The sequence below is a fragment of the Trachymyrmex cornetzi genome, unplaced genomic scaffold, assembly GCF_001594075.2.
Source record: "Trachymyrmex cornetzi isolate Tcor2-1 unplaced genomic scaffold, Tcor1.1 scaffold797, whole genome shotgun sequence".
In the NCBI taxonomy this organism is placed as follows: domain Eukaryota; kingdom Metazoa; phylum Arthropoda; class Insecta; order Hymenoptera; family Formicidae; genus Trachymyrmex; species Trachymyrmex cornetzi.
Window position 1 is genome coordinate 354,420 of NW_017300132.1, and position 15,348 is coordinate 369,767.

The 15,348-nt window shown below is 33.5% G+C and overlaps 1 protein-coding gene across 5 annotated transcripts in view; it reads left to right on the top strand.

Annotated features, from left to right (window-relative positions):
* LOC108768464 (glutamate receptor ionotropic, kainate 2) overlaps positions 1 to 15,348 on the top strand; it is a 141,046-nt gene that overhangs the window by 120,586 nt on the left and 5,112 nt on the right. For all 5 annotated transcript variants that reach the window (XM_018518895.1, XM_018518897.1, XM_018518896.1 and 2 more), the window contains 4 exons: positions 7,276 to 7,380; positions 12,490 to 12,747; positions 13,584 to 13,781; positions 14,888 to 15,113. In XM_018518895.1, the coding sequence (XP_018374397.1) occupies positions 7,276 to 7,380; positions 12,490 to 12,747; positions 13,584 to 13,781; positions 14,888 to 15,113 (787 nt within the window). The remainder of the gene's footprint in view (positions 1 to 7,275; positions 7,381 to 12,489; positions 12,748 to 13,583; positions 13,782 to 14,887; positions 15,114 to 15,348) is intronic.

The following is a 15,348-nucleotide window of genomic DNA, read 5'->3' on the forward strand; positions in this document are numbered from 1 at the left end:
GATGCTGACGCGTACATTATACGACGGTATAATTTATATGTTACGGAAGTGTTATATTGTACGATCTACTATACTGGAGGTTGTTGATTCTCAGTGTCGTGAGACAGTTTGATAGTCAGTGATAGACGTAACAAAGGGTAGTTAAGCGAATTTCAACAGAGATAGGGACCAAGTATCGGCGTTTAAGAGGAAATGTGATTCTTGGGCGATATGGGTAACGTCTCTCGTACAAGCATTAACCTGCCAATCCCAAGAAATCCTATAGAAATATACTACGTAAAACGAGGATGTTGAATTTTGGCTGTTTTTTTAGCAAAAATAAAAGTTCCGAGATATACAAATTATACATAATATTAAAATCTTACACTGAGAAAAAAATATAGTCAATTTTAATAAATATTTAGTTCAATACTGCCAACTAAATATTTACTTACAGTAAATAAATATTTGTTTAGTAAAAATAATGATTGTAATATTTCTTGTATCAAATAAATATATCTTTATACACTGAGAGAAAAATGTTTAATATTTGTAACTATAATTACATATCACTATAATTATGATTATTACAACTATAATAATAGTAACAGTAACTATGTATATAGTTCTAGCAACAAATGTATATAGTTGGCAACCTAAAATGACTATAATTATAGTTGAAATTACCATAAAAATGGTTAAAGTGACTATAATTTCATAGTTATATATATTTGACCAACCATATTTTTAATAAAATGATATATACAGTTATCATTATTAACATAACAGCAGCAATAATTATAGTAATATATATAATTATAATTACAATTATCAAAAATTTGTCTCTCAATGCCGGAAGTAATCAAAACGTAACATCCTCCTTTACGTACAATTCTCCTTTTATCGTATGAATTATCGCACCGATTACGGTTTAGGTCAAAGGTTCTCCCGTTCGCATCTCCCCACGTGTATATGAGCGCGCATTAATCATGCAAATTGATGGCCGCACACGCAGGATTACCTACGAACGACACGGCGTGATATGCCGCGATGATAGAGGAAGCCATGCCATTTTGCTAGCGATAGGCCCGAGCGAATCGCCGCCGTGCACTTCGCTTGCGTTAAACGCATAGGCTTAGACACTTTGGGTGCTCGCTTTTGCAATTCAAATCACGAACAGATGCGAGATGAGAGCTCGTATATATACGGGCGACACCGCGTCTCTACCAGGAAAGCGTGAAACTAGCCCGCGTATTGCCGCGTCGTCGCCCGCCGACTATGTCTACATTTCAGAGGAAGGCGAATTATACATCGCGCGCGCACAGACGATTGATTAAGTGCCGCATACGCGCGCAATTCCGTTCCGCAATTCTACCGAATTTCAATATCTCGCTGACGGTTGTAGCAGATGCAACGGCAACTATGCACGACGCCGTGATAACAATGTCAATTGTACACACAATTCCTCGTGCTGACAGGCACCGTGCAAAGATAACGCTGTGTAAAAGAGTTACAGGTAATCCTTGTGTCGGAGCTGGAGTTAAACCCACGTGTAGTGTGTCACCATATACATGATGACCCAATTTATTCGACGGATCCAAATATCTCCTAAAATACGTCAGCTACAAAGAAATGGTTGGGACAAAAATTGTCGAGGACAATGAGGGTCATTTATCTGTGCTAATAATTTTGACCTCCAGGTCGATTCTCAAGGTTATTTGAAGGTCATTTTTTTAAATGGAGACCCCTATTTTTGACACCGGATTCGAAACGAGCGGGAAATTTTACGTTTGAAATGATATTTTAGAATTTGTTTTGAGAGGCAAGGGGACTCACGATAATCAAGCACCCCGAAGGAAACAGAACTTACTACGTCCACGTCGTTATTTCCGGGTAACGCTAAAAGTAAAGACAAGGTCTTTGAATTTTTCACAGCTTTTCTACTATTTGAAGTACCGCCAAACACTTATCATGCATAAAAAGCTTATAAATCTAAATTAACAGCTTCTAAGTGCTTTTTAATCATTTAACCTTGATTTGACCTTCTTAAACTCACAATAACAAATTCTAAAATATCATTTTAAACGTAAAATTTCCCGCTCTTTTCGAATCCGGTGTCAAAAATAGGGGTTTCCATTTTTTAAAATGACCTTAACCTTCAAATAACCTTGAAAATCGACCTGAAGGTCAAAATTATTAGCACAGATGACCTTCATTGTCCTCGACAATTTTTGTCCCAATCATTTTTTTATAGTTGGCGTATTTTAGGAGATATTTGGATCCGTCAATTAAAATGGGTCATCGTGTATATACACATATATAACAGCATTATATTGCAGTGATCACAATAGCCTAATGTATTATTTGCACCAGTAGAGAATTTGAGCGTAGAATTTGAACGTTCTTTTTCGTATATTTGTAGTTGTTCTAAGATTTTTGTTAATAAGAAAGTATTCTCCCTTTAAACGAGATACAATTGATAACACTAGTTTACATGATTTTACAAGAACATATGAAGACTGTTTCTGGATAATTTTCGATGCTGAGTCCAAATCTGCCATCGAAATATTTCCATCAAGTGCTGTTTTTGAGACATAAGAAAAGACTTTATTTCCAATACAGTGAAGTTTTATTGAAATTAAAACTAGTGTAAATCTCTTGGTAAACTCGGTGCAATATATATAAATTGATCTTTGTATTTTATAAAGATTTTACAATTTCTTTCGAGGGGGATGAATTAAGAAAAACCCACTTGTGTCCTTTTTTATGGAACGCATACATTTCTTAAAGACGCACTCGTTTTTGAGAAAACTAAAGTAGGATGTAATGAGCCGAGTATTCTAGCAGCGATATCTACATACCAGAGAACTACTTTCGCCATAAATTCCGAAGTTCTGGATTGGATTCAGTGTCCGGTTGCTGCGGAACACAAGGGCGCACTTTTATCACGATGAATAATGTATAAATCCTGCGTATATGTGCGTTTACCAGAAACTGAGCGTCTGTATAGAAATAATTAATTCCACGCTATATTAATGTAATCGCGACGAGAAAAGTTCGTGGCTTTATCAAACGAATAACAAGATACGCGGTGCTTAAATCGAAATGTTCATAATGACCGTTTAATTAAACGAAATAATATTCGTAAGCTAAATTAAGAGAGTGCTGGGCTCAAGGACTAAGGTATCGATTACGCAGACTGAATAATTACGTTTTGATTTCAGGAAAATTACAGTTATGAATGGTTTAATATCTCGGGATTCCGAATGCATGAAACATAGCGATCAACGATACGATGATGCCACATATGAGCTGGAATTCATGGAATTATGGAGAATCGCGATATGAGAGTCCGTGAAATTTCTCATTTTCGTCGGGATTCGCAGACCGGTGGATGTTACACAGCGACCGGCGCTATGTTATCCGGACGGCAGTATTAATTTTGTCAGATGATCATTAATAATACTCGCTTCGCCGCAGTCGTCGCGAGCCCGAGAGCGCAATGGCGAAACCGAGGACGGAAAAATGATGATAAAAAAGTGCACGTAATATGCCTAGAAGCGGTATCGTATTTTAGCGACTTATGTATATAAGTAATTAAGCAGATTACCCCTATCCTATTCGAGACATCCGACGCAGCCAAGAATTTTAATCGATGATTAGAACCATGTTTAATTAATGTAAAAGCGATGCTTTAATTAACGTAACATAAACAAGAATTCTTTCACATTATTAAATTCATAATATCAAATTAGACCTAATTTCAGTTATTTAAAAATTTATTATTTATTAAGCGAGTAAGCGCATACATGAATATAGATGTTGTTTACTTTGAAACTAACCACAGAAATGGATTGGTTTACATGGAAATTAAAAATAACAAAAGTTACAAATAATAAATAAAATATTATTTAATTCAAGGGATTGGATTACCATTATTCCTTTAATATCTAACAATGTTACGCAATATTTTCTCTTACCCAGATTCTTTTGCGTTTCAAAGAAAGAGTGTGAGTGGTATTATTTTAAAAATATAATATAATATATATAATAGGAAAAACCCTTCTCTTAATAGAAATATTATTTTACAACAAAATTTTTGTGTATCATGCTAATTTGTAATTTAACGCAACAAGTTTTGGAGTAGGTATTCGTTGATACGCAAAATATGTAAAATGTTACACGAGATATTAATTTCCGTCGCGTGAATTTCCTTGAAAAGAATGATATATTGATGTTTCATTTTTATCTGAACACAGTTGATAAATGGGATATCGTTTGTCGGCTGCACGGGAAAAGGTAACACGACTCAAAAATGAATGAATGAAATGAAAAACGAAGCTCGCTGGCAATATATCACTGCCGTCATCGAAATTATTAATCGGCAAAAGTGATTTTCAACAGAAGTATTAAATTAAATAAATGAGATAGATATATATACAACACATTGCAGATGCATATTAATATCCGACACTCTCGTGTCTCTCGGTAATTCTATGTAAATTGATATCGCCCTTTTTCCGGTACATTATCTCTGCTTGCAGCTTTAACCAGCTTCTCACATTCATGTTTCTCTTCGACACGTTTGATGCGTTGTACATACACTGCATCGCTCGTACATTCATAAACGATTGACGGCACGATGCATCGCGGGTCCGCAATGGCGCCATGCTGTCATCGCGCGAGAACACGCAACAACAAATTATTGCGACCGTCATCCATGGGTCGCACGGGGCGTAACGTAAATCACGCGCGAATTAGTGACGCCGCCAATCCGAAATATCTTTCACGGGATGAACCGGTATCTCGTTTTATGCGACGTCGATGTCGACCATTTCGGCTGTCCATTGTACGTGAGATGTATCGCCATTCCCATTCACGGTTTAACTATCGACAGCCGTAATACACAGTAATACGTACAGAATAAAGTATTGAGTTTTTGCGTGAAAGGATAAAAGTGAAATTGTAATTATTATATATGTCACATTTTGTTGGAATCAATAATGATAGCTCTTCATTCATAATCCAATCACAAAATTATTTACTTACTATTATTAAAATTAACCCTTATCGTACCATCTATGTACAATTTGGTGCCTCATCCATACCATCAAGGGTCACTTCAAATCTCTTTGTTTTTTCACCTCTTCAAAATAATTTAAAAAATCTCTAAAAATTCACCAACATACTTTCTAGAATAAATATTGACTCTTTATTTTGGAAAATAAATAAAATGTAGTATAATTTATAATTACCGAAAGACTCAAAGAAACTTGCACGAACAGGAATCGCTTGGTCACTAGTTACCCATATTAGTACGGTAAGGGTTAAAATAGGATTGTATAAATACATCAATTAAGTAGAAACGCCATTTATATACGATCAAAGTTAGATGTGTTGGAAAAATATATTTATGTGTTTTTAAATAAATTTATTTCGGATGTATGACTGCGCGCCGATTACTTTTCAATTTGGGAGGATTATCATTTTAATTTGATTGTGTTATAAGTCCGTAAGTAATGAGTTCGCGGTCATATATCTGAGATAAATTTATTTAAAAATACAGATGTATCATATACATAATATAGATATACTATTCTGACATCTAACTTTGACCGTAATTGGCGATTCTCTTACTTAATTAATGTATTCACTATAAATACAGAATACAAAAGAAAATTCAGAAAATTAGTAAAATACGAGAGAGAGAAAGAAATGGATAAACAGATATAAATATCATTATTAATTGAATATTTTAAGATATCTTTTAAGCGCTGAGACGTTATACATGTAGTTACAACATAATAATTACATTCAGAAACAATCAAATAAAATAATAGTGAAGATAAAGATACAGAAAAAATAAAGAGAGAAAAAAGAAAGAGATATGAACATTTAGAGAATATTACACTGCTTAAAAGAAATCTATTAAAATACTTTTTTTTAATCAGAATATTTTAATCAGGAAAAAGGGTGATGCCAAATCTTTTTTTCATTTAGTACACATCATTCTATTGAAATCTACTATAATTGAAATCCAATCTCCTAACTTTCCGGAATAAATATATGAGACGTAAAATAGATATTACGTATTATCTTGCCACGTAAATCATTGCGAATATAAAAAATTGACAAGTGCATGAATCATGTTTCGCCCATGTCGCGCAACAGAATTCTCGTGTAACGTACAGGTTTGCGTACAGGACGCTTATAGAAAATTTGTAACATCGCACATAGAAACAGAGCGCGGAGCACGTGCAGGAAGGAAAGACAGGGGATTTCCCTATCGGGCGTATTTCCATCCAGATATCCACGCTTTCTGTGTGCAGCGCAAGCCGGAAATAAATCTCTGCAGACTGCCGCCTCCCGGTGGTGCGCCACCGCGCGCACGCCAGCGAGTATTCTCGCAGACGCTGAAGAAGCAGTTAGATATCGCGGCAAAAGTACGCACATTGAGCTCTTTCTTCGAGGTGGCTTCATTGAATCGAGGACAGCGTTTTCCTCGTCGACTACTGCCGAGTCAGCTATTCCATTGTCGCGCGTGTCTAAATAATCTCGAGCACCTGTCGAACGCGACCAAGTGGATAATTCAAGAGCAGCTTGTCTTTAAAAGCAGCGCTATCGAGTCTGCATATCTCGATGACGGAAATAAATTAGAATTAACCTGGAAAGCACACATGTCCAAAATCAAGACATAGACGTCTTAAATACGACTTAAATGGGCATTCTATAATAAGCCGTCAGTAATCGCTCGTATCAATCATAACATACTAGTGGTAAGTCAGAAGAGGGTGTTCTTCGTTTAGTGATACAAGTCGATACAGGTATTATTCCATCTTTCTTGACATTCACTGGAATAACAAAGATAAGAACGACATCTAATGGAAAGCATCCGTATAAGTCATACAAAAATCTTATGAAATTTACATCTAGAATAATAAATTATATTAGACTGTTATGTCAAAATATATCAAAAGAGTGATAGGACAAACAATGAATTATTGGTAATGTAATCTAAGTTTCAAATCGTAAGAAATGGAATTTATCATTATGTCATATTAATGACTCGCTTACAACTTGCTTCTGGCTTCTGATTTATTACTAATTTATTGTAGAAGGATCAAAAGACATCTTTAAGACATCTTACGATAAAATGTCTAAAAGACGTTTTAATGACGTCTTAAACACATCTTTTGATTTTGGACATGTCTGCAAACATCTACTCTAAATTTCTTGAATTTGTGTCTTCGCCCTTTAATATATATATCTTTTTAATTATCTTCTCTCATTTCTCAGAGGGCTGATCTCGCTGTCGGCTCGATGACAATCAACTATGCACGCGAGAGGGTGATCGATTTCACAAAGCCGTTCATGAATTTGGGTATCTCGATCCTGTTCAAAGTAAGTATATATGTAGTTGGTTTCGCCGGACAGTAATTTCGATGTGCAAAACCGCGAGAATTTATCACATTACAAAGTAGCAATTGTATTCAGCTGGTCCGGGGCATTTAAAGCTATCTTGTATAAGCCTCCCCCCTAATCTCCCGGTTCACGCGCGAAATGGCGTTATTCTGATAGCCCATATTTTTATTTCGTCCACGTCCCGCCGCATTGTTGCCGTGGCGGTTCCGGCATCCAGCGCTTTGTTGGTCTTTCTCATCCCTCGTGTATTTTTGCGCGCAGCGCATCTGTTATTCTTATTTGCCGTTTTTTGCCGTCGTATACTCCATCTGTTGTTGTTAGACTATTTTTATTTGGCAGCCAACACGAACGTGCCTACACCCAAGAATCAAAGTTATGTCGATGAAAATTTTGCATCGCCGAATCATATCTCTGTCGATATTTTCATGTTTTTCTTTTTTTAATTGCGCATAAAAAGTTGATAAAAGCGCGAGCGAGGTAATTTTAACCGAGATGTTTTATCTAAGTTAATGCCATCCGTACGACGGTAATTCGGTCTGGTTTTGGTGCTGGCTGACCATAACTAGTTCTTATCTACTTGCCCGTAAACTGATTATCGCTAACGGTTACGTTTGTATAATGCCTCCACATTTTGCTAAAATAGCCAATTAATAATTGGGTGTAAATACCATTTGCGTATGAGAGATTATTATCAACTATTATATGTAGTCGTAATTGGTTGTAGTGGTTGGGTTCAACCTAATCGAACATTGCGTTCTAAATGGTCTCTAAATGGAAATCAGATGCATATCATTTACTTTCGTTTATACACGATACATACAAATAATTTTTTGAATAATTACAGGGTAATGAAAGAATTTTGCCACATTTTGTGTTTATTGAATCATTAATGTAATACATATTTATAAAAAAAAAAATCTAGAGCGTTACGTTTTATTAAATATCAAAAAAACTCTGTAAAAGATTTTCATCGGGAGTTTATACATAATATGTACAAATAACTCTTTGCATAATTATAAAGTGACAAAAAACTCGAAAAAAAGGCTTGAAAATGCGACAGATAATACGAAAAAAAAATGGTTTCATGTGTGAAATTTAATCTTCATTAATACGACTCGGTTACAAGATCGTGCTATGACTGTAATATCGCGCTGCTTGATGATGCACTTGCATGTACCAACATGCACATGTATGTATGTTCTCGCTTATAATACAGTGCAGCATGTGTTGCGAGGACGCGGAAGGGGGATGCAGACTAATTAGAACAGCTCGCAAGTGATGGCACGCAAATGGTTTAATAATCGGAATGTACAATGTCATCGATCGGCTGACGTGTCGAATTAGAGCCAATTAATTCGAAACTCGTTCGACGAGCTGGTTCTTCATCATTTTAATCTCCCTTCTCCACCTCCTCTCTGCTATCTTTTTCTTCTTCCTTTTTTTCTGTCTATATTTCTCTTCTATATATCTATTCCTATTGTCTCTTCGATTCCATTATTATTCGTGAGCTTTAATTATTCCCACAATGTCTCGTGCCGAGAGTTTCTCCCGATTCGTGGATTTCATTCGATCGATTCGACCAGCAGTACCGGAATCTCCTCAAGTTTCGACTCGCGCTAAATAATTCGAGATGCTGGAGTTAACTTCTCTCTCCGCCAGCTGCACTTTATACCGTAACGAGCAGTGGTGGGATTCGCTTACTCCAAAGTTAATAATGGCATTTGCGCAAGGAGCGACGTAACGATACCGAGAAGTTAATTTCTCGAGTTTTTGTAATAAAATTTTCGCGACGACGATACGATTGACGACGAGATCGCTGTGTCGCTCCCTTCGTTCATCTCTGATTTCTCGATTTTCTGTGGAAAACCCAATCGGACGTTTGGTCCGACGAAATTTACGGAACGGCCATTTCCGATCTTCGGTACTGTTCATTTTTTCTCTTTTTTATTCCTGTTTTATTCGACCTACTACAGTTTTATTCTATGATATATCTATATATATATTGAATTATAGTCTTGTTATCTAATCAGACTGCTGTAACAATAATAAAGTAAAAGAGTCAGCACTTTAAAATGTCATTAGAGCAATCGATAAATGATAGAAGTAACATAACTTCTCTATGAAAAATCAATAAAGTTAATCATCCTTTCTTTCTAATAAAAACTCGATAAACTTTATTAATGTTACTTTGAATTTTTTTCTCAGAAGTTTCTAAAGTGTATGTGTCATTTTTTACCAATTTTCTAATAGATATTATTTAAGATAAACTGCGTAAAATGAATAAACGTTTGCCATTCAACATACACGTCTAAAATATTTCTGTCATTTTTATAAAGCGTCAAGTTAAAATATTATTGGTAGACACTTTAAAAATATTTTCAAGACTTTCTGAAAAACATTTGAAAATTATCTTTAATCAGACATTTTCGGGACATACATTGGGGGTGTCCCAAAATTCGTGATTCAAAGCAAGATGATAATTATAGCAAGATAATTTTCGAAAAATTACATAAAAAAGTTATTTGGTTTTTTAAATTTGTATTTTAAGCAATATATGTATAATAGTTTCTGATATATATATATATATATATATATATATATATATATAAAAAGATAGTCATTACAGACTATGTTTACGCGGTTACCTGTGAGGATTAGTGAACATTTACCAACTCTCATTAATACTACTACACTTAGAAAGAAATCTTTCTAAATTTCTGTCCAAATATTACTAATATGTATTTGTATATTTTTTTTCTACATGAACTCTTTCAGTTTTATATATTTTTAAACTAACGCGAGTAATAATAATAATAAATACAGTTGTCAATTGTATTATGTCGTTTTGGAATTTTCCAACGTTCAAACTTTGAATGTAATTGTTCGTCTTAGTTCCCGATGGCACAAGCCAACTGCTTAATGAAGATAATTAAGCAAGTCACCGTTACGCAGTCAAGTGGCAGTGATGTGGTGATCTTTCATCGCGATTCACTGCAAGATTAATTATAGACTGCGTATTACACTTGACAGAATCCTTGGAAGCTCTCTACTTAAATATTTCTGTTAAATAATCGATATGAATATCAGTTAAAATTGATCGTACTGTACGATAAGATGATAAATTAATTGCTTGAAACAGTTCCGTTTTCACCATAATGGCGAGGCACGAAAAACTCGATAAGTGGACCTCTTATCTTATAAATTAATTAATACGATGAAAGCTTTCTCGCCGCGTTGACGATGATAGCTTAGCTTTTAATGCGGATTGAAAATTCATTTCTGCCCAAATGGGATTTTCTACCGGCGAATACAAAAGGCACGTTCTCTTTTCGCTACACCAATTGACGTCGATCGCGATCGCGCTTTCTAATTAATGTAAGGCGATCGTTTAATTGCAATTAATCTTGGTAACTATTCCTATTTCCAAAGATATACAGGGTGGGGAAAAAGTATGGAAGCAAACAATTATTTCCGAAACTATTCATTTTTCGACAAAATGTCTTAGACATAATTTTTATGGTATGAAAAGATGTATTATGTGGCATAGACGGCATGACCTTGAAATGACCCTTACGAGCTGCATACAAATAACGTAAAAAATTTCAAATGGAACTCGTCAGTTTTTGTTACAGATTCGTGTAGCTGATGTCGAAACGTTTACAAAACACTGCATATGAGCCCCATTCCCTTAAAAACACTCCCAGTTAAGAAACAATTGTTATTTGTATGTAAGAAACAATTACGTTATTTGTATGCAGCTCGTAAGGGTCATTTCAAGGTCATGCCGTCTATGCCACATAATACATCTTTTCATACCATAAAAATTATGTCTAAGACATTTTGTCGAAAAATGAATAGTTTCGGAAATAATTGTTTGCTTCCATACTTTTTCCCCACCCTGTATATCCTTTATCATCCCATCACTTATCCATCTAGATTCCACACTCGATATTTACGACTTAAATTATACATTCTTGAATTATGTATACTACATAAGCATACTTTTTTTTATAATGGTCTTTTATTATTTCTTTTTGTCGTAAATAGTAACAATGACTGTGCTTTTTGCTACATTATTTTTTTTTACATCCTCGGAATCAACATCTGCTATAGAGAGCAACGTTAAATTTTACATCAACCAATTCCACTCGCGCAGAGCTGTACAAAATGAAGGATTTGATGCCAAGCATTTAACTACCGATGTGTTGTGAAAAAATCGAAGAAATCGATTTCAACATACAAATATACTGATAGTTTACTACTTCAATTGACTATAAATTTGACCGTATTTTTGTTGATGTATTCTGCAATATTACATATATATTTTCGCGTATTTCCTTTTTTTTTTAATTTCCAATATTTACAATATATTAAATTTAACAAATTCGACTTAATTATATATAAATATCCAATATGTAGTGCATTATTATGAAAAATTTTTCCTATATTATTGGTAGTAATAATCGGTAGTCTGTAAAGTGCACATTGTGTAAAATATATCCGGATTAATTAAATATAAAAGTATAATATAACTATAAAAGCTTAAGCGAAAATTGGATAATATTCTTAATGTAGGCAAAGTGTAAATTTTGGATATTACATTAAGTAAAATAATCGATTTCACGATATTACGTTTAATACTATTTAAGATTGCTAATTAAGAATTGTTAAAATATTCGCGCAAAATTTCTTCATCATTACACATATCGCTCCGATATTACGCAAAATTAATTAAGCTTAATGTTAATACATATTTCATATATATTCTCTTTCTCTCCTTTATAGGTACAATAATAAGTAAAGTGCATCTGATCGTTAAAATAAAATACCGAATACATAGTAAAACAAACTAAGCAGAAAATTTCCGACGATAAATTCTATTATATTTTAATTACTTAATCATTAATATTATCGTATAATTTTAACGGTTAACTTAGATAACAATGTCATTAAATAAAGCAAAGTAAAAACAGAATAATGTTCCGCGTGTGCGACTGCATAAAAGAATTCATTTTTCTTTAATATATTTTAGATAGAATTTTATCGTATGAAAAGCAGCAAGATGTCAAAAGTTCAAATTGCTTGCAGGTACCGACCAGTCACCAGGCGCGGCTTTTTTCCTTTATGAATCCGTTAGCGATTGAGATCTGGCTGTACGTTCTGGCAGCGTACGTTTTAGTGTCAGTGACGATGTTCGTCGTGGCGCGATTTAGTCCCTACGAATGGAATAATCCCCATCCATGTCATCCCGGGACGGAAATCGTCGAGAATCAGTTCTCCCTATCAAATAGCTTCTGGTTCACCATTGGAACTCTCATGCAACAGGGTAGCGATTTAAATCCCAAGGTTTGTGTTTGACATGTTCCTGTTTTAATATTATATTATGCATCAATTAAAAGCATACATTACGCGAAACAGATCTTTTTGTGATGTATGTAAATTATGAGGTTGTTACATTATGTAACATGTTAATTTTACATAATTAGCTTTATAAACAGATTCATTGATCTTGCTATACCGCTTTTATCTACATATATAATAATAGACATACGAATTCGTGACTTAACTCTCGTAATAATAGATCCTTGTTTTAAACGTCAGATCTTTTTATGAATATTATAAATGTTGTAAGTATTTCCATTGATAATTATTATTTAATTAAATTTCTATTCTAATTACGCGCGTTGTCTTTATTTAAAGTAATTATCTGTATGAAATATCCTATTTTCAGACACTTTCACGATAATGCTTCGTAATTTTCTCAACAAGCAACGCGAACATTCCTATTCGAGAAATTTTCAGCTTTCATTTGCAGACTTTAGCTTTTGAATTACTTTTCAAATACTAAAAATTTCCTATTCAAAATGAAACGTGTTAATTCTTGGAATGCCTAAAAGCTATAATAAAAAACGTAAAAAAATGAAAAAAAGTCTTAATATATTTTCAGCATAATGAGGAATTAATGTTTTTACAATTTGAAAGTATTATTATGCAGTTCTGCTATCAAACTATAAGACGATATCGCAGTATTCTAATATTGGCAATTGAAATCGCTTATCAATCAATGTTACGATACACATATCATCGTTCAGCAGTAAAATTAATACGAAGTTAATAGCAATAAATTATAAAGCTTAATTGTTGAATCGAAGCGGTGAATCTTGATAATATGATTTTATCAGGCTACGAGCACACGTATCGTGGGTGGCATATGGTGGTTCTTCACCTTGATCATCATCTCGTCATACACCGCGAATTTAGCGGCTTTCCTTACAGTAGAAAGAATGATCACGCCTATAGAGAACGCCGAAGATCTCGCCAGTCAGACGGACATCGCATACGGAACTCTCGATAGTGGAAGCACGATGACTTTTTTCAGGGTGATTAATATTTTATTATTCAGTTGAAATATAAATGGTAGAATAATAGTACTATAATATCTTGCAATGTCCCTCCTGCAGTGTTAAATTTATTATATCAAATTATACCCAATTTATTTTTAATCATTTCTAATAAGTTGTCACTCAATATAATTAATTTAATATAATAGTTAATTTGATTAAAATAATAGAGTAAAATAATTTGACTCAAGAAAGATGTATTTTTGAATTCAAAAATTTAGTTTATTACTTACTATTATTAAGTACATATATGTCAATATAAACGTTACTTTAAAACTAACCAATAGAAATGGATTAATTTATATTTCGATGCTGATAACAATTTCTAATTGAATCTTGGTCATATCAATCAGAAAATTCTGATTTGTCTATTTTTAACTAAAATTCTGTATAAAATATCCGGATTGATTAAATATATAAAAGTATAATATAACTATAAAAGCTTGAGCGAAAATATTCTTAATGTAGGCAAAGTATAAATTTTGGATATTACATTAAGTAAAATAATGTACCAGACTATTTTTCCATCCATGGAAGTTAAAAATAATAAAATGTTATTTAATTCAAGAGATTGATCACCACTGTTCCTTTGATTACCATTGTTTTAACAGTGTTTACAATCTGTAAATTTGAGTTTAACTCAAATTGTGATATTTCCCTTTCACATTATCATATAATAAAAATATTAAAAAGGTATGTTGTTTAATAGCGCGAAAGCTATAGCTTGTTTAACTCGTATGTAAATCCAGCCCTATGTATTAATACTTCCACGATTACATGAGTTCATGTCCAATTTATAGCTTGTTAATAATCAGATAATGATTGCGTGCATTACAGTCGCGCAATCGATACAAAAGTAATTATTTTGCAATTATTATGATAATCGCTTCCGCTCACGCGGGAATAGAGTTTTAATCAAATCGTATCTTTCACACTGGCTTACAGAAACTTTTCCGTTGGCAGTTAATTATAAAACAATATTTGAAATTAATATGCGAAATTTATGCAACGACGGATATCACGATATTGAATTTTATGACGATAATAAAATTTGATTTTCTGCGCTTCTCGAATTTCGATTCAAGGACTCAATGGTCGAAACGTACAAAAAGATGTGGAGGTTTATGGAAAACAAGAAGCCGTCAGTATTCGTTCCAACATATGAAGAGGGTATTCAACGGGTTCTTCAAGGCGATTATGCCTTTCTGATGGAGTCAACCATGCTGGATTATATTGTCCAGAGGGACTGCAATCTCACGCAAATTGGTGGTCTATTAGACACCAAAGGATATGGAATTGCTACACCCATGGGTAAGCTACTACACTGATCAATATATACTTTTATTAAAAAATTTTGCATATTTTTCTATTTGTAATAGTTTATTGAAAGATAATTGAAAAAGAGATTTTGGTATTTTTTAACAACAAACAAACGTTTTTTAATTTGAAATTTGTAAATAAATTCATTTTAATTTTTAGGCTATTTTCTCTGATTTTTGTGTCTTCAATAAAATAAAAATGAAATTGTGTTATTTGTACTCGATAA